This window comes from Chlorocebus sabaeus, chromosome 22 (assembly GCF_047675955.1).
Source record: "Chlorocebus sabaeus isolate Y175 chromosome 22, mChlSab1.0.hap1, whole genome shotgun sequence".
Taxonomy (NCBI): domain Eukaryota; kingdom Metazoa; phylum Chordata; class Mammalia; order Primates; family Cercopithecidae; genus Chlorocebus; species Chlorocebus sabaeus.
In genome coordinates, this window is record NC_132925.1 from 54832894 (window position 1) to 54859017 (window position 26124).

At 51.8% G+C, this 26124-nt stretch overlaps 2 protein-coding genes across 21 annotated transcripts in view; both read right to left on the minus strand.

Annotated features, from left to right (window-relative positions):
• OGG1 (8-oxoguanine DNA glycosylase) overlaps nt 1-6959 on the minus strand; it is a 38852-nt gene extending 31893 nt beyond the window's left edge. For 2 of the 12 annotated variants that reach the window (XM_073009875.1, XM_073009876.1), the window contains exons 1-5: nt 6287-6933; nt 5519-5766; nt 4458-4637; nt 1820-2001; nt 105-255 (exon numbers count right to left, since the gene is read on the minus strand). In XM_073009875.1, the coding sequence (XP_072865976.1) occupies nt 105-255; nt 1820-2001; nt 4458-4637; nt 5519-5766; nt 6287-6423 (898 nt within the window). In that variant the 5' untranslated portion in view covers nt 6424-6933. Of the gene's footprint in view, nt 1-104; nt 256-1819; nt 2002-4457; nt 4638-5518; nt 5767-5957; nt 6046-6286 lie in introns of those variants that run through there. The other 10 variants (XM_073009880.1, XM_038003614.2, XM_073009873.1 and 7 more) reach the window with 9 other exon arrangements.
• A 1762-nt stretch (nt 6960-8721) lies between these two features.
• BRPF1 (bromodomain and PHD finger containing 1) lies at nt 8722-24851 on the minus strand. Of its 9 annotated transcripts, none has more exons than XM_007985144.3 (14): nt 24448-24851; nt 21842-22450; nt 16621-17580; nt 15613-15775; nt 15108-15239; nt 14576-14704; nt 13477-13786; nt 12829-13149; nt 12222-12506; nt 11577-11724; nt 11028-11164; nt 10807-10925; nt 10281-10435; nt 8722-9568 (listed from the first exon to the last, which is right to left on the minus strand). In XM_007985144.3, the coding sequence occupies exons 2-14, from the start codon at nt 22438-22440 to the stop codon at nt 9385-9387; spliced, it is 3642 nt and encodes a 1213-aa protein (XP_007983335.1). In that variant the 5' UTR covers nt 22441-22450; nt 24448-24851; the 3' UTR covers nt 8722-9384. The 9 variants fall into 9 exon arrangements, with proteins under 9 accessions (XP_007983335.1, XP_007983334.1, XP_007983333.1 ...); XM_007985143.3 differs by having other exon boundaries at nt 12829-13152; XM_007985142.3 differs by having other exon boundaries at nt 14558-14704.
• Between the last annotated feature and the right edge of the window lie 1273 nt (nt 24852-26124).

A 26124-nucleotide genomic window follows, 5' to 3' on the forward strand; every position in this document is an offset into this window, starting at 1 on the left:
TTCTGTGACCCATCAAGAGAGGTAGGGTATGAGGGAGAGATGACTAAGAGAGAGGTTTCTACCATACCACCCCATTGCCAGCCCCTGCAGCCCACTTTCCTCACCCAGTTCCTTGTTGCTCTGGGGGCTTGGTCCCTTCGCCTGGGAAGTGGTAGGGTGCCAGCTGTAGTCACGTTGGGCAATCTGCCATATATGGACATCCACAGGCACAGCCTGGGGCTTGTCTAGGGCCATCAGGCAGATGCAGTCAGCCACCTTTGACAGACACAGAAAATGAGCCCTTGTGGAAGAAGGGCAGCATCCGGCCAGCATCTTGCTTATAACCCCAAAGCCAGCTGCTTTCTCCTTCACTCTGGGGTTACTGTTCTATATTCTCAATCAACAGATACTATCTATGAATATGCTTTTTTTTTTGAGATGGAGTCTTGCTCTGTTGCCCAGGCTGGAGTGCACTGGTGGAATCTCGGCTCACGGCAACCTCCGCCCCCCAGGTTCAAGCAATTCTCCTACCGCAGCCTCCCAAGTACTGGGATTACAGGCATGCACCAGCACGTGTGGCTAATTTTTGTGCTTTTAGTAGAGATGGGGTTTCACCATGTTGGCCAGCCTGGTCTCGAACTCCTGACCTAAAGTGATCCGCCCACCTTGGCCTCCCAAAGTGCTGGGATTACAGGCATGAGCCACCATGCCCGGCCTATGAATACACTGAAATTGCTGTAGTAAGAGCTGCTACCAGGTTCTTACAACCTGGGAAGAAGGTATTACCACACCCATTTTGCAGACAAGAAAACTGAGGCTCTGAAAGGTGAAGTGACCTGGCCAAAGTCACATGGCTGGGGAACAGGCAGAAACAATATTTAATGTTAGGCTATAGTCCAAAGCCCATCAAAAAAAATTCTTTAAGCAAAAATTCATTTTTTAAACTACAGAGAAGTATGAAGGAAAAAAAAGGCTGGGTGCGGTGGCTCACACTGTAATCCCAGCACTTTGGGAGGTTGAGGTGGGTGGATCACGAGGTCAGATCGAGACCATCCTGGTCCAACATAGTGAAACCCCGTCTCTACTAAAAATACAAAAATTAGCTGGGTGTGGTGGCTCATGCCTGTAATCCCAGCTACTCGAGAGATTGAGGCAGGAGAATCGCTTGAACCCAGGAGGTGGAGGCTGCAGTGAGCTGAGATTGTGCCATTGCACTTCAGCCTGGCGACAAAGCAAGACTGTCTCAAAAAAAAAAAAAAAAAAAAAAGACAGATGCCTAATTTCCAATTGTCTTATTGCCAGTTAACCCTATTGACATCAAGAAAAAAGTTTTGTCAGTACATGTAATTTTATGAAAGGAACAAAATGTGGCTGGGAGCAGTGGCTCATCCCTGTAATTCCAGCACTTTGGGAGGGCAAAGCAGGAACACTGCTAGAGGGCAAGAGTTTAAGACCAGCCTAGGCAACATTGTTAAGAGCCTGTTTCTACCAAAACAAACAAACAAAATAGGAAAAGGAGAAATATCTTCCCATTTGTCTCCCCCAAGGAAACTATTCAGTTTCCTGCAATTTCCTTCTGGAAATTGCTGCATATATATAGCAGCATATATGTGTTGCATGTGAACAAATGGTCTTTCTAGAAATTCATTCAAAGGGCTATATCCTTTCCACTCTTTCTGCACTCTGCTTTTTTCTCTCATAAAACATCTACTTATATCCTTTCTCCTTCCTGCTCTGCCTCCGGAAGCCAAGCCTCCACCCAGCTCCCAGGCTTGGCTCATTTCCTGCTCTCCTCTTAAGTGTCAGTGGAGAGGGTAGCTCCTACCCCCTGGGGCCTCACCTTGGTGCCCACTCCCGGCAGGGTACAGAGGGCCTTGTGGGCCTCCTCATAGGAGGCCTCTCGTAGCTGCTGCAGCCAGGCTAGCCCGCCCTGTTCTTCCAGGATGGCTCGGGCACTGGCACTCACGTAGCGGGCACGGTAGCCCAGGCCCAGCTTCCTGAGATGAGCCTCCACCTCTGGCCCTGTGGGGAGTGAGGAGGAGAGTAGGCATCAGGCATCTTTAAGTTCTACCTGTCCTTGGGCTAGTAAGTGAGCTCTCCACCTCGGGACAAGAGTGCTTTTCCTAAGTACCCCTCCTACCTCCCCACCCTCTATAGGATAGTGGACACTTTTATGTGCAAGGGAAAGGGTTAAGGCCTGGATCCTGTCCCTCTACACATGTTTTCTGAGCACCTACTGTGAATTGGCCCCTGGAGCCCAAGTCTAGTCCAGGGACTGAGGACTTGCTGCCCTGGAGGAGCTCCCCAACCGAGTTCCTTAATCTTTCCAAAAGAGTGTTCATATTCATGATCTAAAAAAATAACCAAAATATAGCAAGAGCTTCTATGATTAAGTGCTAGGCATCAAGCACTGGCAACACGCTTCAGATATATTATCATGCTTACGTTTCCTAAGAACCCCACCGACAGTACTGCTGTTTTCCCATTTTACAGGTGGAGAAAATGAGGGCTTAGAAGAGGTTAACTTACTTAAAGGACATGGGGGAGATAAGATCTTGCACCTAGGTCTGGGACACCAAGACCTGTGGTTTTTCCTTTTTTTTTTGACACAAGGTCTTGCTCTGTCACCCAGGCTGGAATGCAGTGGCACAATCTCAGTTCACTACAGCCTCACCTCCTAGGCTCAAGCAATCCTCCCACCTCAGCCTCCTGAGTAGCTGAGACTACAGGCTTGTGCCACCATGCCTGGCTAATTTTGTTTATTTTTTGTAGAGATGAGGTCTCACTATGTTGTCCAGGCTGGTCTCAAACTCCTGGGCTCAAGCCATCCTCCCACCTTGGGCTCCCAAAGTGCTGAAATTATAGGCATGGGCTACCACACTTGGCTAACGCCATGCTCTTAACCCATTACATGACACTGCCTCATGATTGCTTTATTCACCCACAAAGTCCTTCTAGATAGAATCTGTTATTCCCATTCTACAAACAAGCTAAGAGAAGCCAGGAGAGGTGAATGACTTTCTTCAGGTCTGATGACTAAGCCAGGAGCTGAGACTCAAGAACAGGCTTCTTTTTTTTTTTTTTTTTTTTTTTTGAGATGGAGTCTCGCTCTGTTGCCCAGGCTAGAGTGCAGTGGTGCGATCTCGGCTCACTGCAAGCTTTGCCTCCCAGGTTCACGCCATTCTCCTGTCTCAGCCTCCAGAGTAGCTGGGACTACAGGCGCCTGCCACCATGCCCAGCTATTTTTTTGTATTTTTAGTAGAGATGTGGTTTCACCATGTTAGCCAGGATGGTCTCGATCTCCTAACCTCGTCATCCGCCCATCTCGGCCTCCCAGAGTGCTGAGATTACAGTCGTGAGCCACTGTGTTCGGTCAGGTTTCTTTTTCTTTTTTTTTTTCCTTTTCTTTGAGACAGAGTCTCGCCCTGTTGCCCAAGCTGGAGTGCAATGACATGATCTCGGCTCACTGCAACCTCTGCTTCCCAGGTTCAAGTGATTCTCCCGCCTCAGCCTCCTGAGAGGCTGGGATTACAGGCACCCGCCACCATGCCCAGCTAATTTTTAGTAGAGATGGGGTTTCACCAGGTTGGCCAGTCTGGTCTTTAACTCCTGACCTCAGGTGATCCACCCGCCTCGGCCTCCCAAAGTGCTGGGATTACTGGTGTGAGCCACTGTGCCCGGCCCAGGTTTCTTTTTGTTTGTTTGAGATGGAACCTCGCTCTGTCACCAGGCTGGAGTGCAGTGGCGTGATCTTGGTTCACTGGAGCCTCCTGCTGCCAGGTTCAAGCAATTCTCCTGCCTCACCCCCCGGGGTAGCTGGGATTACAGGTGCCTGCCATCACGCCCAGCTAATTTTTGTATTTTTAGTAGAGATGGCGTTTCACCATGTTGGCCGGGCTGGTCTTGATCTCCTGACTCCGTGATCCGCCTGCCTCGGCCTCCCAAAGTGCTGGGATTACAGGCCTGAGCCACCGCACCCAGTTGATACCAACCTGAATTTTACATATACTTCCTGTGTGCCAAACACTGCGCTAGGTGCAGTATGTATATTCCTTTATTCAACTCTCGTGACAACTCCAATAACAGCATAGGTAGGTGCTATTATTCTATTTCACAGATGAAGAAACTTTAGTACAGAGATGCTAAATAATGTGCTCAAGTGAGAGTTGGGGTTCAAAACCAGGCATGGGTCTGTCCCCAGAATACATGCTCTTAACCCCAAACTACTGTACATTGTATACAGATGTTTTTCTGATGAGGCATTGAACTCACTAGGCAAAAAGCACAGACCAGTGAGGTGCTGACATTTTAGGATGCATAGGGAGGATGAGTAACTGGAGTTGATCAGACCAGGCAGGGCAGTTCTGGATTGGGGAAGTGTTTGGTAAGGCAGGAAGCCTTGAGATGGTAACCAGGGGAAAAATGAACAGATCTTCAAAGCTGATGGAGGCCTGGGGGCAGGGGACCCACCTACTCACCAGCCAGGGCCTGCAGGCTGGGGAAGCCATGGTAGGTGACATTATCAAGCTGGATGAGCTGAGGTCCAAAAGCCTGGCACAGCCGCTCCACCATGCCAGTGATGCGGGTGATGTTGTTGTTGGAGGAACAGATAAAAGAGAAAAGGCATTCGATGGGGTCTTGTCGCAGCAGTCGCACACCTGGAGACCAGAAATGCAGGAGGTAGGAGAGGTACCTGCTGTTGGGTGTGGCCTCTTCCCACCCACAGGTCAGATTCTAGATACCAAAACTCCAGGATGATCCCAGGAGAATGAGAGTCAGCACCATTAGAGAAAGCAACACCAGGCCGGGTGCGGTGGCTCACGCCTGTAATCTCAGCACTTTGGGAGGCCGAGGCAGGCGGATCACGAGGTCAGGAGATCGAGACCATCCTGGCTAACACGGTGAAACCCCGTCTCTACTAAATATACAAAAAAAATTAGCCAGGCGTGGTGCCGGGCGCCAGCTGCTCGGGAGGCTGAGGCAGGAGAATGGCCTGAACCCGGGAGGCGGAGCTTGCAGTGAGCCGAGATCGCGCCACCGCACTCCAGCCTGGCGAGACTCCGTCTCAAAAAAAAAAAAAAAAAAAAAAAAAAAAAGGCAACACCAGACCTCTCATTCCTCATAGCGTCTTGTAAGGGCTGAGTTACCATCCCATTCCACAGATAAAGAGACCACAATGTAAGCTCCATGAGGACCGGCATTTGGGTCCGTTTTGTTCATTGGTGTATCCCCAGTCGCACAGCAGATGCTTTGTATATATTTACAGAATGAATGAAATCACTTGCCCTAGGTCACACAACCACGAATGGGCTCAAAATCCTTGTCACTTCACTATGGTTATTAGCAGGATAATAATAATGATAATAATAATTACTATGTGCCTGGCATTATTCTAAGCACTTTACATGGATTAGTTCCTTAAATCCTCATAAAAGCCTATGAAGTAGAGATAATCACCATTTTACAGGTGGTAAAACTGAGTCATAGAGAAGTAACTTATGTCCAAGAACCCTAATCCCAGCCCAGGTCCTGTACTCACCTTGGAATTTCTGAGCCACCTCTTGGAAGTGGGAGTCCACAGAACCCCAGTGGTGATACAGTTGAGCCAGGGTGACATCTAGCTGGAAGTACTTGCGCACGGCCTCCAGCTCGTCTGGTGTGGGCCTGCCAGGCTGGCTCTTGTCTCCTCGGTACACAGTGCAGTGGAGCTGCTCCTCAGTCTGAGTCAGTGTCCATACTTGATCCGCTAGTACACCACTCCAGTGTGCAGGACTTTGCTCCCTCCACCTAAGCCCCAGGCACACGACAACCCTGGCACTCAATTTCCTTTCTTGCACCCTTTGGGGTCCCTCCCATCCTACTATCGCTCCATGTACAAAACTGATACAAGTAAAAAAGTGCTATCTTCCAGTCTGGGCAACATGGTGAAACCTCACCTCTACAAAAAATACAAAAATTTAGCCGGGCATGGCACACACCTGTATTCCCAGCTACTCGGGAGGCTGCGCCTGGGGGTCGAGGCTGGAATGGGCCTCTGCATTCCTACCTGAGCAATAGAGTGAGACACTGTCTCAAAAAAAGAAAAACAAGTACTATTATCTTCTGCATCGGTTATACCGCTAAATCCTTACGATATCACTGCACAGACATATTAAAGGGAACAGCCTGGCCACCCGTGCTTGTTTCCTCTTTTGTACCCCGGGGTTTCTTCCATCACCCCGCAAATTCCTTTGTACCCCATGCCGGGCAGTGCTGAGGCGGCAGGAGCCAGTCCCAGGGGACGGGCTTCCCAGGCGCAGTCACTCACCGGAAGGACTGTCCAGAAGGCAGAACCAGGTCCAGGCGCAGCTCAGAGCGAGGGCACGGGATAGAGGCCCACAGGGCAGGAGCGGAGGCTAGAGTACGATGCCCCATGCGCCTGGGCAGAAGCGCGCGGGCCGGCATTTCCACAGCAGGAGCCGCCCACAGCAGCCCCGCCCACCCAGAACCAGGCCTAGTCGGCGCCCAAAGACCCCGCCCAGACAAGGACCACGCCCCTTAAGGCCTAGCCCACAGGGTCCTGATAAACGACCTTCCTCGTTTCACTGAATTCCTCCACCTCCTGCATGCCTCGCCCTTTGCGGGTCATCAAAGCCCCGCTTCATGCCCCAATCCTCCGGCTTTCCTGAGGTGTAGGTCCCGCCCCCTCCTTCCGACTTATCCTCTCCCTCCCCCAGAGCCTCTGGGCGCGCACAGCTGTGTTCTTCTGAGTTCTCCAGTGGCCGACCACGCCACCACCGGAAGTAGTGCTCAAGCTCTGCGTATTTGACCTAGAGGTAGCCAATCCGAGGAGGAGGTGGGAGGCGCCAATGAGAAATCAGGGTGGGCGGGCCGTTCCGAGGCGCCCGCGCGGTTGGCGCGCACTGGGCTGTCTGCCCGCTGTTGGCCTTTCCCCGCCCCGGGATTGTCTGCACTCGGGGAGTTAACGAGTTCCATCCGGGCGCCCCGCGGTTCCTCAGGGCTGTCCGTCTTCAGGGCCACGTCCTTTCCCAGCCTGTCCTCCGAGAGCCGTTCTCCCCTGAGCCTCTCCAGTCTTAGGCGTTCGCCCTCCTTGGGCCGCCTCCCACGAACCCTATCTTCACCAAGAACTGGAGCGAGCACAGCTCAGGCCCTAGAGCCCTCGGGAAGTGTCTCCAGAGTATTCTCTTTTGCGCCCGCCCGCTAAGTTTGTCCCCTTCAAGACCTTTAGGCGTCCTCTGAGACCTCAGGACTTCAGAGGCGTCTCCTCGGATTGTCCCGCCGGCCGCCACAGCTGCTGCCTGCAGTCTTGGGCATTCATTCCTTCCATACTCCATCTGCTCATGCTTTCATCAGAATGGGGCCTGTGCCGGGGGTTTGTCTGGGGCTGGGCCCAGAAGCTCATCAGGTTGAGTCCAAGTCCCAGTGTGTGGCCCTGAGGCAGCCAGCCTCGTCCAGCCGCCTGGAGCAGGAGGATGGATTATGTAATGTTTTCCCTTCTGGCGAATGACGAGAAAAAGCAGGGAGCTAAGAGATATGAATTTTACTGGGCCATTCTCACCTTCTAGCATAGGGATTTGGGGTTGCTGTATCTTAACTATCAGGCTGCAGGTTTTTTTTTTTTGAGACGGAGTCTCACCCTGTCGCCCGGGCTGGAGTGTGATGGTGCAATCTGGGCTCACTGCAACCTCCGCCTCCCGGGTTCAAGCGATTCTCCTGCTTCAGCCTCCCAAGTTGCTGGGACTACAGGCGTGCACCACCACGCCCAGCTCATTTTTGTATTTTTAGTAGAGACGGGATTTCACATCTTGGCCAGGATGGTCTCGATCTCTTGACCTTGTGATCCAGCCGCCTCGGCCTCTTGAAGTGCTGGGATTACAGGCGTGAGCCACTGCACCCTGCCCAGATTGCAAGTTCTTAAAGAGCAACATCTGCAGCGGATTGACCCTTATATCTCAGCCAGAGACCTAGCAGAGTGTACCGTGAGCATGGAATCAACATCAGACCAATGCCATCATTGTCTCAGTGCCACTCCTCAGTGGCTGCAAGGTTTGGGCCGCCCCTTTTTCCTGTGACTGTTCCTATCTGTAGGCATGCCACCCCACAGGCGCCTAGCACTTGGAAGGCATTCCTTCAATAAATGTCGGTAGAGTCTGGAATGAAGGTGCCGAAGTTGGGAGTGAGCAAAGAGCAACCCTCTCCATCCCTGCTCTGTCTCCAGTTAAGCAGTGGGGAAGGTCTCAGCTGCAGTGATGCTGAAACACTTGGGCCATGCCACTGGCAAAGGACTTGAGGCCTCTGAGGGCCAAGAAGGAATCAACAGTTGACTCTTCCCCTGGCAGTTCAGCATACTGGTTGAAGAGCCAGCTTTGCAAACAGACCTGGGTTCCAATTCTAGCTCTGTACCTTCCTAGTTGTAGGAACTAGGAACTGTAGGAACTGTAGGCAAGATAATTTTTTGAAACCTCAGCATCTTTGTGGAGATAACCAGCCTATTATTAAACTCCCTATAGTTATTGCAAGGATTACGCAAAGCTGAGTGTCTAAAGGTGCTTAGCACAGGGCCTGCCACTCACTCCATGCATGGGTAACGGGGGCTCTTTCTGCTATGTCTTATAAATGTAGCATGCACAGCAGTCAGCAACCACTTGGGCCCAATTATGTGTCATCCCTGGGGCACAGAACCTCCCTTTGTATCCCCTTTGCCCTGGCAGGGGGTAAGAACAAAGAATTCTAAAAAGACAGTTTATTTTCTAAGAATCAATATATTTTCTTCCTTTGAAATAAATACAAACCAGTTTGAAAGGTAGGGGAATCTATGGGAAAGAGAAGGGAAATGGGGACAGGCCCCAGTCTTTTTTTTTTTTTTTTTAAGTACCAAATGACTCTGGCGCGACCCGGAAACGCAGTTACAAATGAGAATAATTTAAATTCTCCGATAATTACAGTTATTTACAACAGCAGGGGAGGGAGTCACCTAGTGCCCCTCTTCCAGGCTGGACAGATGCCCGCTCACCTCACCACCGGTAGGGGCCTCAGGCCTCTAGGCAGTTATAGATTCTCCTGGCATGAGCAGGTAGAGGTGGTGGGATGGCCTGTTTTATGCAGTGTCCTAACTTTGGCCCACCACCCCGCCCTACAATGCTGTGAGGTCTCTGGAGCTCTTTCTGACCTGTGGGCCCTCCCTCTCCTTGCACTGAACTGCCACTGGCCCTTGGAGTGTTCTGTACAGTCCAGCTGCACTTAGGGCAGGAGGGACCTCCCCCACCCAGCTTCCCCTGAGACTGGCCGCAAGACCAGAAATGAGTCAGTGCAGAGGCCGGTGCCACTCCAGGACAGTGAGCAAAGGGGAGGAGAGAGGTCACAGGGTTGTGTGACCCTGTGTAGGTTGGGCTGTGTTGAGCAGTGTCAATCACTATCGCTGGTCTCACTGCTCTGCTCGCCTTGCACCTTGCTGCGGTGCTGCAGAGCCCTGTGGTAGGCGATCTGTACTGACTTGCGGATGTTGGACTTGCGGCCCTCCAGCATCTTCTCCTTGTCTAGGTCCTGGTTCACACCCAGAGGAACCAGCTTGGTCCTCGGCAGCCACTGCCTATAGGACAAGGTGAAGATCAAATAAATCATCTCAGGGAGAGTAAGGACCAGCCTTCCTCCTCTATTCACTTAAGTATACCGCCCAAGCACCCACTCCGGGCAGACTCTGTGATGGTCCCTGCCCTCAAAGGAGTGCTCATGGTCTAGAGATGAAAGAGCCCAGTCAACGGTTATACTGTGTGGTGGCAGCGGGAGGGTAATCACAGGGTATTTATGGGTACAAAAAGGAGGCGCCCTGACCTCACCAGAAGTAGCTACCCTGTGCCATAGGCTCTAGGCACACTTCACTGACACTGAATATCCTCTGCAGACAATTAACAAAAAGACTACATGTGCAAATATGACAGAAGAGGGATTCAGAGCCTGAATGTTTATGCCTGCTTTATCCTCATTTTGTCACCATGGAGGCAGAGGTGGGAAAACTAAGTCTAGAAGCCATCTGAGTCTGGGTGGGAGCCACCTCTATATTTGTCATAGTCTCTGATGGTCCTTTGGTTTCTAGCTACAGCTGTTTGTCCTCTAGTGCCCACTCAGCCTCTCAGACACATGGTTGACACAACCCTTTCGCTCAAAAAACTGTTCTAAGTCCCTCCCCCACTGACTTATGCTAGCCCAGTCTGCCTGTTGCTGGAGTTTCCTGGCAGTCTGCCTCCATACCACACAGGGCTGCATCTGTGGCTGTGAGTCACACCAAATGCTCCCCTCCTTACCAGGTTCGTTTGTTGTCAAAGAAGAGGACGAGGTAGAGATGCTCTCGGGCTTCCTGGGTCATCTGCTCCCCAAGTTTCAGCACCTCCAGTGGGGGCACAGGGATGGGAACTCCATGGTGGAACATACCTTCTCGGGGCATCTTTGGATCAATGATCTGAGGGTGTAATAAGAGCCCAGTTTGGTTCAGTCCACGTCCTCCCAAGGCTTGCCCTCTTCAAGAATTTAAAGAGTACGTCTGAAGTGGGGACAGAAAGGTTATCATGCTACTAGAACTGCAATGCTGACCCTCAGCTTCTTTCCACGCTATATTATTTCAGAGCCCAAGGAGCAAAGAGAAGGAAAAGGGAGAGATGGAGAAACTGAGTAGGAGCCTCTAAGTGGTACTCAAGCTGTATCTGCCCACCAGTATACCTTGCCAAGAAACTGTGCCCCATAGCTCAGCAGGGAGTAGGAAAAGTCTGCTAACTGTGAATCTGTATTCTGGGATTGGAAAGCAAGGGGCATAATAACAGAAGCGGAGCATACCAGAGCTGGGTATGATGGATACCCTCGGCATTTGGCCCACACGAGGTCCAGAGCATCCAGCGGGGAGTCCTCATCCTCTGACAGCCAGCCAGCTCCCCGGCCCAGACTCTTCCTTACCACTTCACAGGAATGGGGGAGAGGGGGTGGATCAGCAGCTGGGGGGCTGGCGAGGCCCTGACACTGGGTCCCCAGCATCCCTGGCCTTGGGCAAGGGAACTTACTGCTGTGGCCCACGCCGCGGCCAGTGCCCACGGAGTAGGCCTCATTCTCAGTGCCTGAGGTATCCTCACTGCTGTCCTCTGGGAAAGTGCCCCGAGAGAAGGAAGGTTTGCCCCGGCCTTGTTTTGAAGGTGTTGTGCTGTGGACAAGACAATGGGAGCTCAGCTCAAAGGAGGGGAAGAATGGGGAACAGCATGGTATGTGCCCTCTGCTCTTAAAGCCCCCAGGGTCTGAGACTTTTGGAAAGCAGAGGCTGTATGAGGAATTTCAAATTCAAACACCCACAGGGGCTAGGCTGGTGACCTGAGGTGTGTTAGACTGAGCAGTGGCGGCAGGAGTGCATACTCTAATCATCACCTTAACCCAGGATGGTTCTCTCTGTTCCATTAATGGTAACACTGATTTATTTATTTAACAGAGAACCTTGAGTTTGAGTCATCTTAATCTAGACTGAGATGGCAGTCACCCCACTCCAACAGGGAAACCTAGAAAGGCCCAAGAGCCCTGGAAGGGCATCCCCTGAGGCTGGCCTTGATCTGGAGGGCTGGTACCTGGTCCGGTCTGAGGCAGCGCTGCTACTGCTACTGCTGCTGGACTCAGAGTCTGAGCTGCTCCGGGGAAGGCTGCAGTCATTACGGTATACCAGGAAACTCTTCTTCACTGGCTGGTTTCCACCGCTGAAGCCATTGGCTGGTAAGTCTTGGTTGAAGGGAAGGGGAGGAGGGAAGGAACCGGTCAGGAAGATGTAGATCAGAGATGACATGGAGGTAAGAGGGACTTGGAGCTTGGGTTCCCCTTCTGTGCTGGAAAATTCCTCCAACTTTTGCCAGCAGAGCTAGCTCTGGGCAGTGTCTACCACAGTTGGCCACAGCCCTGCCCCACCCCTTGCTTCCTGTGGCAGTTACTGGCTTTAGGACACAAACGGCTTAAAGGGCAGGAGATCCCCAAGGAAGGTGAGAAGAGAAAAGGTAAAGTGATACAACGGAGGCGGGGGGCCCTGGGTGGGACTCTAGCTGGGTCATAGTGTCTCTGGGCCTCAGTTTTCCCAATTGTAAGATGAGTGAGTGGAGTTAAAGGATTCCTAAGGGCCCTTCTAGCTCTCTCTTTTATGGGCAAATAAAGGGGTAATGGAGTATGCTGGGAAGAATGGCAGCTTTGCTCACTCTCTTGGGGGGCTGGGTGATGGTAAGGCTCACCCATTGGGGGGTCTTCTGTGGACTTATCACTGTCGCTGTCTGAACTCGAACTGGGCCGGGGGCTCCTACCCCGCTTGCGCTGACGCAGGGAGCTCATGATGGGGAGCTGGGGGGGCCCCACAGGACTGCCTCCGTGGCTGGGGGTCATCTGGCTCTCCCGGTTTTTGGGGGGCCGGCCCGGCCTCTTGGGCGGTCCAGCTGTCTTCGGGTTCTTTTTGGAGAACAGAACTGAGGTTCTCCTGCCCACCTCATGTGCGGGGGTTGAGGACATGTTGGGACCCAGGCCTGGAGCAGAGAAAGAAAGAAGGAGAGTTGGTGAGGGGCCTGATTTGAGAAAGGTAGCTATCCAGGGTCATGCCCTGGGTATATAGGGTCATTACTCCAGCTAAAGTTGGGGAGATCATTTTAGGGGCTTGGAATTTGGAACATTAACTCTTATACAAATAGCCAGAGAGGCAGCTAAGAGGCCCCTGATTGGGGAATGAGGGAGAAAGTACAGCTAGCTGTGTAGGAGAGACCTCTGCCTGGGGAATGGCAGGGGTTGAGTGTGTGCTGCAGAGCCAAAGTCTGACTTGCTTTGGGGTCCACCTTGCCATGGGATTCAGACCTTTGCTTGTCTCCTGGCTGCTGCTCTCCTCTGCGGCACTATCTGTCTGCCCATCCTTGTCACAGGCTGCCGGGTGGGGTGTCAGACTGCCCCGGCTCGAAGGGCCGTGCCGCTCAGGCCCATCACGTGCAGTCTCTCGCTGGTGGGCAAGCTTCCGCCGCAGTGCCGTCATCTCTTTCTTGATCATCTTTGCACGCCGTGAGCGGCCCACACTCTGCTTGCTGGCATTCACTTCATCCAGCCGCTCCAGAAGCAGCTTCAGCTGCTCTTCCACTGGCAGGTGCTTCTGGTTCTCCAGCAAGACCAGCCGCTCTTCCTCAGCTGCTAGGAGTAAGGTTGAAGGGGAAAGGTCAGACTCAGGGCAGCCCTCAGGGCCCCTTGAACCTGGGCAGGCAGCAAGAAACCCACTCATCCCTCCTCGGCTTCTCACCAGGAACAGCTGTAAAATAGCCGCACCAAGATGTGGAATGATGGGCACTGCTATCCATTCACCCAGTCTGGCTTCTTGGGGAGCATTCCTGGGGATAGTGTGCCGCTGCTCAACCTAGCTGCTTTCTACCTACACTGCCTGCTCCCAGGAGGGGACTTTTGGAAAGCTGTCCATCCCTGGCATTGGCCTCTTATATGTGTGTGTGACATATCACCCACCATCTTCAGTGTGGTGTGTGGCCTCATCTCCAGTCAGGCTGTGGGGGATATGCATGCCCGTCTCAAAGTCAATGCCCATTTTTTCTGCCTGGCGCCGGGCCTGGCGGAGCACAGCACCACCCTGCTCACGAAGCCGCACTGCTGCCCGGTAGAAGATGGTGTCCTTGGCGTTATACTTGAGGCAGTTGCTGACGATGAGGTTGAAGTCCTCCTCAAAATCATCAAAATTCAGGTAGCGGTAAGCCTCCAAGTTCTGCTTCATGGTGAAAAAGTCCATGGGCTTTTTGATGTGGTCTAGGTAGTCAGGTACCTGGGAGGGCAGGGCAAGTTTGTTTTAAGTAGAGATATCCTCCTCATTGCCCCGAACCCTGCTCCTAACAAGCCCCCCTGAAATACATCCAGCAACCTCCTCCCATCAGTTAGAATCAGGCATATAGCACAGACGAAAGGAAAGCTGAATTCTGGTCCTGACTTTACCAGTCACAAGCTGTGTGACTTTGGCAAGTCTCTTCACCTCTCTGGGCCTACTTTTCCTCTCCTAGAAAATCATGAAAGTAGAGCCAAATATACTTTTTAGACTACATGAGGCTTTAGTAAGAAAATGGCTTGGGGACTCCTCTGAAAATAAACACCACCTTGCATTCCTAGAGCTCCTTTTACTTAACAGTAACTTATAAGGAGGCTGCTGCCTCAGACCTCTCATTTTATACCTTTTAGAGAGAAGAGTCTGCCAGTCAGGACCTAGGGCTTCAGAGCTGGTTCTTTAGGTGCTGAGCCTTCTAAAGTCTCCGTTCTAGGGTTCAGCACCCCGAAAGTGTCTTCCTGCCCTGGGATTATTCATTTGGCAGACTCAGTCCCTGCCTCTGGGGAAGGAATGCAGACTGCCTCCCATTCTGGGCCCTTGGGGTGTGACAGGGACAAGACAGAGTCCAGGTGATACATGTGGCTCCAGTTCATCCTGCCCCAGAGCCACCAGCCCCTCTCTTCAAGGTCCCCATCTAGTCCCTGGCCCAGACCTGCAGCAGGGGTCCAATTGGGAGAGGAACAGAGAGAAGGTGGAGTGAGGGGAAGGGATTCTTACTTCGTCCAATTCGGTTACCTCAGACAGAGGGACCGGCTCGCTGAAGATGTTGCCTGTGTCCTTCTCTTGGAGCTGCTCCAAGGTTTTGCGAAGGAGGATGAGGAAAGGGGTCAGCTGCATCTCCATGGCAATCTGCTGAACTTTGATCTAACACAGAAAAAGGCCTGATCAGCCAGGCCCCGGCCAGTCCAGTGGCAGAGAGATCTGAGGATATGGTCCCAGCTGGCCTGGGAAGCCACCTTCTTTCCCACCCTCACAGCTGGGTGCGCTCATACAGGTCTACCTTCTACGAGGTACAAGAAACTTGCACCAACGATTCTGGCCTCCCCCTTTCTTGAACTACCAGCATCAACTACCTATGTCACTGAGGATTCTGTTCCTACGCTCCTGTGACATTCTGCTTCCAGTAGACCTTTTAAAGGCACACCAAGAACCAGGAGACCTGACTCTAGCGTCAGCCCTGCTGCTATTTGGCTGAGCGACACACACTTTTCCTTCTCCTGGGTCTGTTTTCTTCTTTATAAAATAGGGCTGGCCCAGGATCACTCACCGTCTCCCTTTTGAGTTTTTCCCGCTTGCGGATCAATTCCACCAGCAGCCGAGCTCGCTCTAAGTCATGCCGGAGCCGCTGCCAGGACTTGAGCTGTTCTTTAAGGGCCCAGTTCTTATCCTCAGAATCTCTCTGCAGAGGCAAAAGGAAGATCAGGGAATGATTAGAAAGCCAGAGGAAAGGTCAGCAGGGAGAAGAGAGCCCAGGAAACTCAGGTCAAGGGCAGGTCAAGCCAAAAGAGGGAGCACAGCAATTTATTGGTAGTGCCTCAATCTGTGTGTCCCCAAGGCCTGGCAGAATAAATGCCTGGTGTTTGTTGAATGAATACATAAACACATAGGAACAACATCCTTTCACTGAGGATTCCACGCTGATCCTGGCTTGAGGGCTAGCTTAAAGGAGGAAAGAGTCTAAACCCTCTGACACTGGAAACTACAGTTGCAAATTTTAGTTTTCATCCCCCTGGCCCTAGTTCCCAGAGCCCACAGGGAACTGGACACAGTACCCCGACTTGGTCACAGTTCCTCTGAGACTGCAGGTGTGTCTGTAGGCGACGTAGCAATGGAACCCCATTCCGTGACTGCCGCTTCAGTGTCCAGTAGCTGTGCAGCCTCTGCATGAACTGGCTCTTCCTTTGGATTGTCAGGCGGTTGGTGATTTTACTAAGCCTGGGAGGCAGGAAACAAAGAGTAAAACCTGTTGGGCCCTGATTCTCTTAAGCAGAGCAAGGGTCTCTGGCCAGTGAGAGTTCCTGAATGGGGATGAAGGGAGAGTATCTCTTGTCCAAAAGGCCTGGGACTCTGGACTTAAGGCAAGGAAGAAAGAGTGGTGCCATCAATGGTACCACAGCAGACAGGAAACCAAGCTCCCATCACTAAACCAGATCCCTAACCCTGTATACCAGGGATCAGGGACTTCTGCCCCAAAGACTGCTCTAGTCACGGCAGCCCAGGGTACTATTTGACCCTGAGAGCCCCACTGAGACTAAGCCTTTGAAGGTTTTAAGATGAAGTACAACTGTATAGCAGAAACATATAGTAAATCAAATAAATGGCATGAGAGAACTGAAAAAACCCCTGGCCATCACAGCCCACATGAGAGGCAGTAACCACTTCACAACTTCTTGAGCTTCCCCTTCCCCGTTTTTCATTCTATTTGTTTCTTCATAATCAGACCACTTTTTCCATTGCTGCCAGTGGCAGTTCCATCCTCTTCCATCCCAACTTAACAAACCACACCATCAAAATGAAGGGCAGTTCAAAATACCTGTTAGCTATGCCAGATAAAAGTTGACATTTCTGGCTCTTAAGTCAGGTGACCTGCTAAAGACAACTATCTCTTTTGAAAATATGTTCTTTTTAACTTCTATGCAGCTCCTGGGAAGATAGTCCAGCCCTGACATTCCACTCCTGGGAAGAAGATAGCCCAGCCCTGCTATTCCACTCAGGAGGCTGCCAGCTCCTCTCTAGAAGGCTTTCTCCCTCACCTGCCGGTCCACCGGCTCCCCACATACCTGTGCGGTGGGATGCAGGGCACTGACACCACAGGTGCTGCTGCCCGCTTCTCTGCCAGGATCTTCCGTGCCTTCTTCATTTTGATCCGGGACTTGGCCTTGGCCTTCTTGACTTTCTCTGAGCTCCAGCCCTTACCCTCATCCTCTTCCTCATCTTCATCTTCCTCACCCTCGCTGTGGGACAGGGCAGGCAGTCGGCGTGCTGAACCTGGAGGCGTGTGGATGTCACAGTAGGCTGTCTTGCGGACACTGAAAGAGGTGCCGTTGGCGCCTGTCTCCCGCACAGGCTCCATCTTCATGTAAAGGCCAGCCTGCTGGGCGCATGTCACATGGAAAGCTGTGTAACAGTTGGCCTTGTGGCACTGGATGCAGGCCCCTGAGCCCCGTTGTTTGCAAATGTAGCAGGTGAGCTTCCAGCGAGCTGGTGGGATGTGCTCAATGCTGTCAATAGGCTCTAGGAAGACCGTGTTGGCGAAGCAGACCTCAGGGATCCACAAGGCACACACCACATGGGCCCAGCGACCATCATCTGTCTGCTTGAAGGCACCACCCTTGTTGGGGCACAGGGCACAATCCACAGCACGAGAGGGTGACTGCAGGCAACGGCGGCATAGCCACTGGCCCTCAGGGATATAGGGGACACCGTAGCACTCCTGGTGCACGGCCAGGTTGCACATGTCACAGAAGAGGATGACATTGCTGTTCTGGCACTCACCATCATTGCAGATACAGCAAACAGCATCCTCATCCACTAGCGCATTGGGGTCGCCTTTATTATGACTCTCAAAGTATGACTCCTTCTCTAGTCGGTCCATTAGGTACTCAAAGATCTCCTGCGGGATGGGACTTACACCCTCTGTCTTCCGACGCTCATTCATGATATCCAGCCAGATGTAGTCCTCCTCGTCCATGTCATACTCTACTTCCTCGTCCAGCTCCTCTGCAGACTTCTCGATGTACCTATGGTACACACAGGGAGCTCAGCATCACATGGTTGAGACTTCCCTCCCTTAAAGAAGGTGGGTCATTTGCCACTGAGCACTTACTCTGTGCCTGTGCCCTTCAGATGTGTTGTCTCATTTCATCCTCACCTTAACTTCAGATATTATAGGTACTATCATCATTTCTATTTTGCTGAAAAGGAAACCTAAGGCTTGGAAGGTTAATCGCCTGGCCCCAGCTCACTTGTGAGAAAGTGGTGGAGCTGGGATGTGAACCCAGACCTGCCACTGCAAAGCTCATGTCCTAGCTGCTATATGTGACACCATCTTCTTTGGGTTGCAGAGGCGTAGCCAGCCTCCTCTAAAAGGAGGAAGGTGGGGCAGCTAGTACCCCTTGGAGTGGTCCAGATGATGGTATGAAGAATCAGGGAAGAAGGAAGGTCATTGGATGTCACTGACAAATTACATACAAGTTGTTTTAGCACTGGTGGGCAGGGCCTCGACTAGAGCTGCCATGGGTCTTCTCTCAGCTGGTGCCAACATCAGCTCAAAGCTCCATCAAACTCTAGGTGCTATGTTTGTTCACTGGATAGCCTTGGGAGATAACAATTATAATAGCTAAGGTTTACTGAGGATTTACTATGAGCCAGGCATTGTGCTTAACTATTACATTTATTCTTACCGCAGCCATAGAGTTAGTGTTCTTATTGTCCTCATTTTGTAGATGAGAAAACTTAAGCTTTGAGAAGTTAATCAAAACACAGATAGGTCACATAACAAGGGAATGGCAGAGGCAGAGGCATTCAACCTCCAGCCCCAGTGCTCTTAATGTCCACCCTATATCACTTACTGTGCCAACAGGCCTGGAATTGAGGGCTGCTCTAGGTGCTTGTCACACAGAGAAGGTGCTCCTTGCCTGCCATGCTATAGGTGGCCTAGACTCTGGCACTGTGAACTACAGGGTACAAAGGAAAGAATGGGGCTTTGGCTTCTAAGTAAACCGGATTTGAATCTGGGCTCTGCCATTTTGTGACTTTCAGGATATCACTGCTGTTCTGAACCTCAGTTTTATTGATGACAGAATGAGGATAATACTACCTACTCACAAAGATGCTGTCAGGATTATGTGGAATTATAAAAATGAATAGGCTACAAACTCTTGGCCTTTACATTTATTTATATAGTACCTTGCCCGGTGCCTACCACTCCATCAGGCTCCAGCAGCCCCCAGCAGGCCAATGGAAGGAAGTGTGAGCACCTTGGTGTAAAATGCCACCTAACCACTAAGTCACATGTGACCACATACAGACGCGTGCAAATATAAACATTTATCTTTTTATTAAAAAGTTGTTTTTAAAAATGAATGAGCTAAGTCAAATGGCACACAGCAGGTCCTAGAAAAACATTAGCTCCTGTTTCTCCTCTCATGTGGGAAATGGGACTTTGGCTGCTAGAGTGGGCCGGGACACACAGGTGCTGGAGCCACACTGCCTGGGTCCTGTCTAACAGAGGGCAAGTGAGCTAAGCTCCCTGAGCCTTGTTTGTTCATCTGTAAAGTGGTGATGCTAATCTGAACCTATTTCACACAGCTATTGTGAGCATTAAATGAGTTAATGCAGGTAAAGTGCTTAGGACAGTGCCTGGTGTGCAGCAAACACTCAATAAATGTTATTAGTTTTTGTATGGCCCTTACCCACCTTCCTAGCATTATAGCTGTTTATGTGTCTAACTTCCCCACTACACAACAGAAGTGGGGATTGTGTCTGATTCGCCATACAGATACAGGCACTCATCACTGTTCATTTGAAAGACATTTTGGGGGTGGAAGGGAAGAGAGAGACTGAAACATTGTAGAAAGCAGCTTCTTCCTTTTTAGCCCTTTACCTCTTCCCCAAGGTGACTGCAACATCCCTATCTTTGAACAAGGGTATGACTCATGGATGGTGTGAACCATCTGGCTTCTTCTAGGCCTTGGCACCAGCTCTCTTCAGCACCAATTCTCACCCTTTTCTCTGCCATGACACACGTGACATTATGTGATGGTGCATAACACACTCCCACAGGCACCCAGATTACAGGCTGCAGTACAGATAAGGTAGGCTGCATGTCGTGTAATTCCTGGCACACCAGCTGACATGCCACCCTCTCTCTCCCCCTCAAGGAAGCATATCAGAATGCAAGCAAAAGAAAGTGATGCTATTAGAGAGGTGACCTCAAATCTTCTCAATTTCTATAGAAAGTAAGTCATTTCCAAAACTTGGGCAGTTTTACCAACAGTGGTAACAAATTCCATGCAATACACCTCCCAGTTGTTTGCAGTGCACCTGCTGAAAATTGCTCCCCTAAAGAGCAGATCTGATCCCCAGAAAGAAGAGTGAATCTAAGTGGAGGGAGGAAGAAAAGCAGCTAATGAGCTGGACTTGGCTGCCTGTTAGAGCAGAGAGAGCTCAAGGGCCACTGGGAGGGAGGGGAAGTCCAAAGAGGGGTCTGTGTGTTAGGAGGGGGGCAGAGGTGGGTATGGTAGTCAGTGTGAACAGAAAAGAGAAAGACCATGGAAAGCCAGAAGGAAGTGGAATTGGACTGAAAAGATGAAAGAATGGGAGAGGAAGAGGAAGATGGGCTTAAATTCTAATAGTAGAGAGAAGAAAGTGCTACCGGCCATACTGCTTGCATTCCCAGATTTGCTTTTAAAGAACTGAGGTTTAGGCCAGGCGCAGTGGGTGGCTCATGCCTGTAATCCCAGCACTTTGGGAGGCTGAGGCGGGCAGATCACGAGGTCAGGAGATCGAGACCATCCTGGCCAACATGGTGAAACCCCATCTCTACTAAAAACACAGAAATTAGCTGGATGTGGTGGCACATGCCTGTAATCCCAGCTACTTGGGAGGCTGAGGCACGAGAATTGCTTGAACCCAGCGGAGGTTGCAGTGAGCTGAGATCGCGCCATTGTACTCCAGCCTGGCAATAGAGCGAGACTCCATCTCAAAAAAAGAAAAACGGAAAAAAAGAATGGAGGAATAACATCATGTGGACTGCACTTTTGGTAAAAAATGCTTTTCATATAAAAGCCTTTATGACAAATCCTCCTCAGAGATCAGGCCTTCTAATTAGCTGACAACAAACTTACCACTCTTGGCAAATTAACTCATCAGAATGCCTTTTTTGCCTTGGATGCCAACTTTCAGAGAGGTTTTACACTTGGTTTTTGTGCCATCCTTCAGCCAGGATTTCTCCATGTAGTTTCACCACCACACTGCCCCCCACATCCCTTCACCTTTTACCTCATGTTAAACAAACAATTAAATGACAAAAATAAAAGAGCCACTGGAGGATTATTAAATGTTGCTTAAGCATAAAATACCGCTTAAACATGTTAAAGGACAAATGACAATAACAAAACAAATAGTGGAAGAATTACCTCTGCAGATTTACAAAGTGCTTTTAGTACCTTATGAAATCAGTGATCCTATGCCTTTAGGGAGGCAGAGAAATACTGTATCTGCTCTACAGATGGGGTCCTTAAAACACCTTAAGTTGGATGCATTTCCCAAGGTCATTCAGTAATGAAATGGAGAGGGCCAGGAATCAGAAACAGGATGTTTTGCCACAGTGGAAACAGTACAGCTATGGAGTCAGAAGGACCTGGGTTTGAACCCCAGTTCAGCTATCTACTGGCATGTGATTTTAGATAAGTCTGGCCGGACACAGTGGCTCATGCTATAATCCCAGCACTTTGGGAGGCTGAGGTGGGTGGATCGCTTGAGCCCAGGAATTCAAGACCAGCCTAGGCAACGTGGTGAAACCCCATCTCTACAAAAAATTTTAAAAACTAGCTGGGCATGATGGCATGCGCCTTTAGTTGCAGACATTCAGGAGGCTGAGTGGGAGGATCACTTAAGCATGGGGGGCGGAAGTTGGGGTGAGCCAAGATCGTGCCACTGCACTCCAGGTTGGGTGACAGAGCCAGACCCTGTCTCAAAAAAAAAAAAAGAAAAAGAAGATAAATCTGGCATTCTTTCTTGACCATAGTTTCCTCATCTGTGAAATGAGAAAAATATCTACCTGAGAGTTGTGAGAAAAAAATAAAGGAGTGGCGTGTGGCACTGTAGAGTAAGTGCCACCATTAGTAGGGTACCATTCCACTCACTGCCCTGGCAAACTCAGTGTTCTTTCACTATTCTTTATTCCCACCACTCTTCTATCTGTGCCTCTCACCTCTCTCTGGCTCCTGAGCCCTGCTTGACCAGTTTTCCAGAGCTGAAAGGTAGAGGTGGCCTTACCGGTAATAGGAAGTTGGCCGGGGTGGGGCATCAGGGGTGTCTTGTTCCAGCTCCCGATAGACCACCTCTGGCAGCTTGGGAGTGGTGCTCGCAGAAACATTGTGGTGGTGGTGATGGTTGGAGTCCTTCCGCTTCTCCTTGTTCTTATGTTTGCCTGACTTGGGAGTAGCAGCTGGTGTCTCAGTGTTCTCCTTGTTGCTGCCATTCTCAGGGGCCTCCTCAGGCGCTTCCTCATCCTCTGACACCACATCCAGGTTGTCAAAGATGCTGATGCGGTGGACGCGGCCATGCAAGTCCACCTCCACCATGCGCTGGGCCTGTGCATAGCTCATCACCTCACGGCCTGGTGACTGTGAGACCTCTGAGGGGCTGGGTGACTGCTTGTTGGCTGGGCGTGACTGGCGCCCCTTCTTCTTGTGCTTGCGGAGTGGAGTCTGTTGTGGTGGTGGTGGGTTGTCGTGGTCATAGTGGTACAGGTGGTACTCAATACCACTGTAACTCTTGTAGACCTTTCGGCAGGTCTCCACCGGGCACTCGTACGGTGGCTTAGTCGCCCGCAAGTTGTGGCAGAAAGTCTTCACATCAAAGTCCACCCCCATGCTGTCACATCTAGAACACACAGATCAGTTAGCATAAGGCTGGGGATGAGTTCCTGACCATTTGCACCAGAGACCCCAGTCTTTCCAGTCCTCCCCCTCACTTGGAGTCACCAGGTCCTGGCCAGCCTACCTCTACAGTGTCTCCAAATGCCATCTCCTCCACCATGGCCCGGATCTGGGCCCTCATCACCTCTTGCCTGGTTATCCTGCCCTATGTCTCAACTCCTCTAGCCCAATCTCACATCATATAGGAGAGTGATCTTTCTACCAGGTAGTAATGATCACGACAATCTCCTCACTAAAAGCCTCCCGATGCTCCCCAGTTCCTTCAAGATAATATTCCAAATTCTCTATAACGCCATTCAAAGAGCTCCTTTCACTTTCTGGCCCTAGTCCTCCTTTCCAGATTCTTTTTACAAGTTACAGCTGTTTTTGTCTACACAGGGGAACCTACCATTCCCTGAATGTTATAACCTCTCATTCCTGCAAAATGATCTCTATTTGGAATGCCTTCCATCCTTTCTGACTGGTAGCCTCCTACTCGTTCTTCAAAAAACCAGCTCAGATGTCACTTCTGACACAACTTCTCTGACTCTCCCATGGGGAGCTGTTTCCACAGCATTCCATTCTCACCTCTACCACAGCACTTGACATACTGAAAATTGTCTCCCCGCTGGACTGGGAGCTGTGTAGTAAAGACAAGAGAGCCTATCCACCTCTGTATCCCCAGTACCTAGCATGCAGTGGACACTCAGTTTTTGGTGAACGAATGAATGACCTGTTGAACGAATAGCTGAATGAGGGGATCACCAGATTGAGAGCTCAGATGGGATGAAGGCCATGTAGAAGGCTGAATGGGTGGCCAATGCTTTAGCATTGGACTCCTGCAGAAATCACTGGATCACAGAAAGAATTCATTTACTTTTGAGGTCTTTCTGGGGAGCCTGGCCCTGGAACTGGGTAGGAGATGTACTGTGAAGTGAAAACTGAGATCATTTAGTCAGTGACAGCAGCCTATATTACATTTGAGCTCTTCACCCACTCACGCAACATTAACTGAGTGACTACCAAGTGCCAGACCCTAAGGGTACAAACACGAACGCGACAATCTAGGCATGCTCAGCTCCACAGTGGTCCGCAGGGGCCCTCCCTTCTCCCTCCCCAACATTCCTGGGTGAGTGTAGACAGCAGATGGCACCAGGCCTCAGGAAGCCCAGCTTGGTCAGGGACTGCCCCAATTTCTCTCGGCCTAGTTGAGTTCAACAATTCAGCTAGGGGCTTGGCACCATCCCAGCCGGGCAGGGCTATCATGAGCTCCCTGACAAAATAACCCCTCTTGGCCTCTCCACCTGTGCCTTAACCAGGCAAGTGGGCTGCTCCAGCTCCTCTGTCAACGGCTCCTGACTTTCACATCAGTAACGCTACACGTCCAACTGCAACTCTCTTCTACTTCCTACCTGCGGCTGTGTCTTTAAACACAAACCAACCGAAGCACAAACAAGCTCTCCTCTTTCCAAGCTGGGTCCCGGGTGAATGGCTCCCAAAGCAGCACAGTGAATCCGGCAATCTCCCCTTGGAACCCGGCAGCAGAGGCACAGGCGACGGAGACGAGAACTGTGACCAGAAAGCCCGTGGGGAGGGACCAAGGAGAATGGCGGCTGCATCTGCCCCAGAAGCTCAGGGGGCTGGAGGAAGTAGGGGGCGGGGGCCGGAGGGATAGGGCTGGGCCCCGGCAGTGCCCGCAGCCCACTCTCCGGATGCGGCGGCGTTTCCCCTTTGTGGAAGTGTAACAAGTGAAACAAGGCTCCCCTCCTGCCACTGGCCAGGGCAGCCCCGAAAAACACACTGTTGCCCCGGGATGCCTGCTGGGAAGCAATGCACTGTCAGTTCTCCCAGCTGGAGTTGCCAGAGAGGCTCCCGGGCCACGCGGCTCAGTGCGCGCCCCACGAACGTAGCCTACCCCTTCCCTGCCGGCCACTCCCGCCCTGGTCCCAGGCCCGCACTCACCGGCCACCTCGAGTCCGGGCTCATCGCCGGGGGCGCCCGCCGGGGCTCCGACCCCACTTGGGGAGGCCGGCGGGGAAAGTCGGGCCGGGAAGGGGGAGCCCCAACTCCGGAGACCGTAGACCTCGCCACCTCGGCCCCCTGCCGCCCCACGCTTTGGTCCCGGCTCCCCGGGATTCCTGCGCTGACCCCTGCTGCTCCCGGTCCCGCCGGCGCCCTGGGGTCTCAACTCCGTCGGCAGCCGCCCGTTTCGCGAGCCCTTAGGATGCCCGGTCTGGGGACCGGGCGCCGCTGGAACAATGGAGGCTCCCAGAGGCAGCGCGAGGACAGCGGCGGCGAAGACCGTGGCGGCAAAGGCTGTGGCAGCGGCGGCGGCAGCAGCGGCGGCGACGGCGTCTGCGCAGGGTAAACGTGGCTCCGCGGCGCTGCTGAGTTGCACTTTCGCCACGGATCCCCGCCCGCCTGCTGAGGCTCGAAAGACCGTTCTCTGGGATTCAGAAAGGACCCTGGACACCCCACAGGGCTTCTCTAGCTCTCTCATTTTAGAGTGGAGTTTCTGGAGACTGAAGTCACCGTATTCGGGATCCGAGGTCGTCGGGCGGTTTGTGGCGAATCTGCAGCCACGGACGGTGAGCGCGGGGCTGGGGGTGAGGAGCCCGCCCTTCTCCCCTCCCCCTCTGCCTCCTCCCTCTCCGCTCCCTGCCTCCTGCTGGCGCCGCGGCTGCGGGAGGGACCTGGCCTTGGTCTCGGAGGAAGGCGGTGAGGCGGGGCCAGAGTCACGGGGCGGGACTGGGGGCAGGGCCGGGACCAAGAGGGATGGGAGCTGGAGCCTAAGGGACCGGGAGTTGTGGGTAGGACCGGGGCGGGGCAGGAGATTAGACCGGTCTGTGGGGCGGGGCTTGTGAGGAGGGGGCGGGGCTACTGTAGAGCGGGGGCCCTGTTAGAATAGCGAGGTAAAAAGTGGGGTTAAACAGAAGAGGAGTACTCATGAGAGAATGGGCGGAGCTTTGGACGAGTCTGGAAAGTGGAGCTGGACTAGAAATAAAGAACAGAGTTGGAAAAAACGACGCGAGGCTGAAGGGAGTAGGCGGGGCTTGGGAAGGCAGCGGGCGGAGCTGTGGGGAAAGGGCGGGACCGATTAGGGATAACGGGGCGTGACAGAAGGAAAGGGAAGAAACTCGGGAAAAGTAAAGGAGAGGTGCTAGAGAAAAGGTATGGGTCTGAGAGAAGGGGCTGGTTTGGGGCCGGTGGGTGTGAAAGGGCTTGTGTCTGGTAAAGCGGCGGGAACTCTGTGGGTTGGCACGGATGTGCTGCGGGTTGCTGGTTGGAAGATGGTGCCAAAACAGCTGATTTAATGTGAGTGGGCCACCTCCTAGCAATGTGAACGTGGGCAAGTTCAGTTCTTCAAGTTCCTTATTTGTAAAACAGAGCTCGAAAACTCTATTGCTAGCTCTTGAGGGTTTCAGAGAACTTGGATGGCAGGGGAGACATCCTTAAACAATACTCGTTTTGTCATCAAAGAGGAGCGTGAAAGGGTCTTCCAGGGATCTGGGACAAAGTCCAAAGCATCTGAAAGCTTCTCTCTTATCTTAATGCAAACTTTGCATTTGACCCACTAAAATGTCTGTTTTCTAAAAACCATCCCAATAAAATCAACATGCCAGGAAGAGGTTTGCTGAT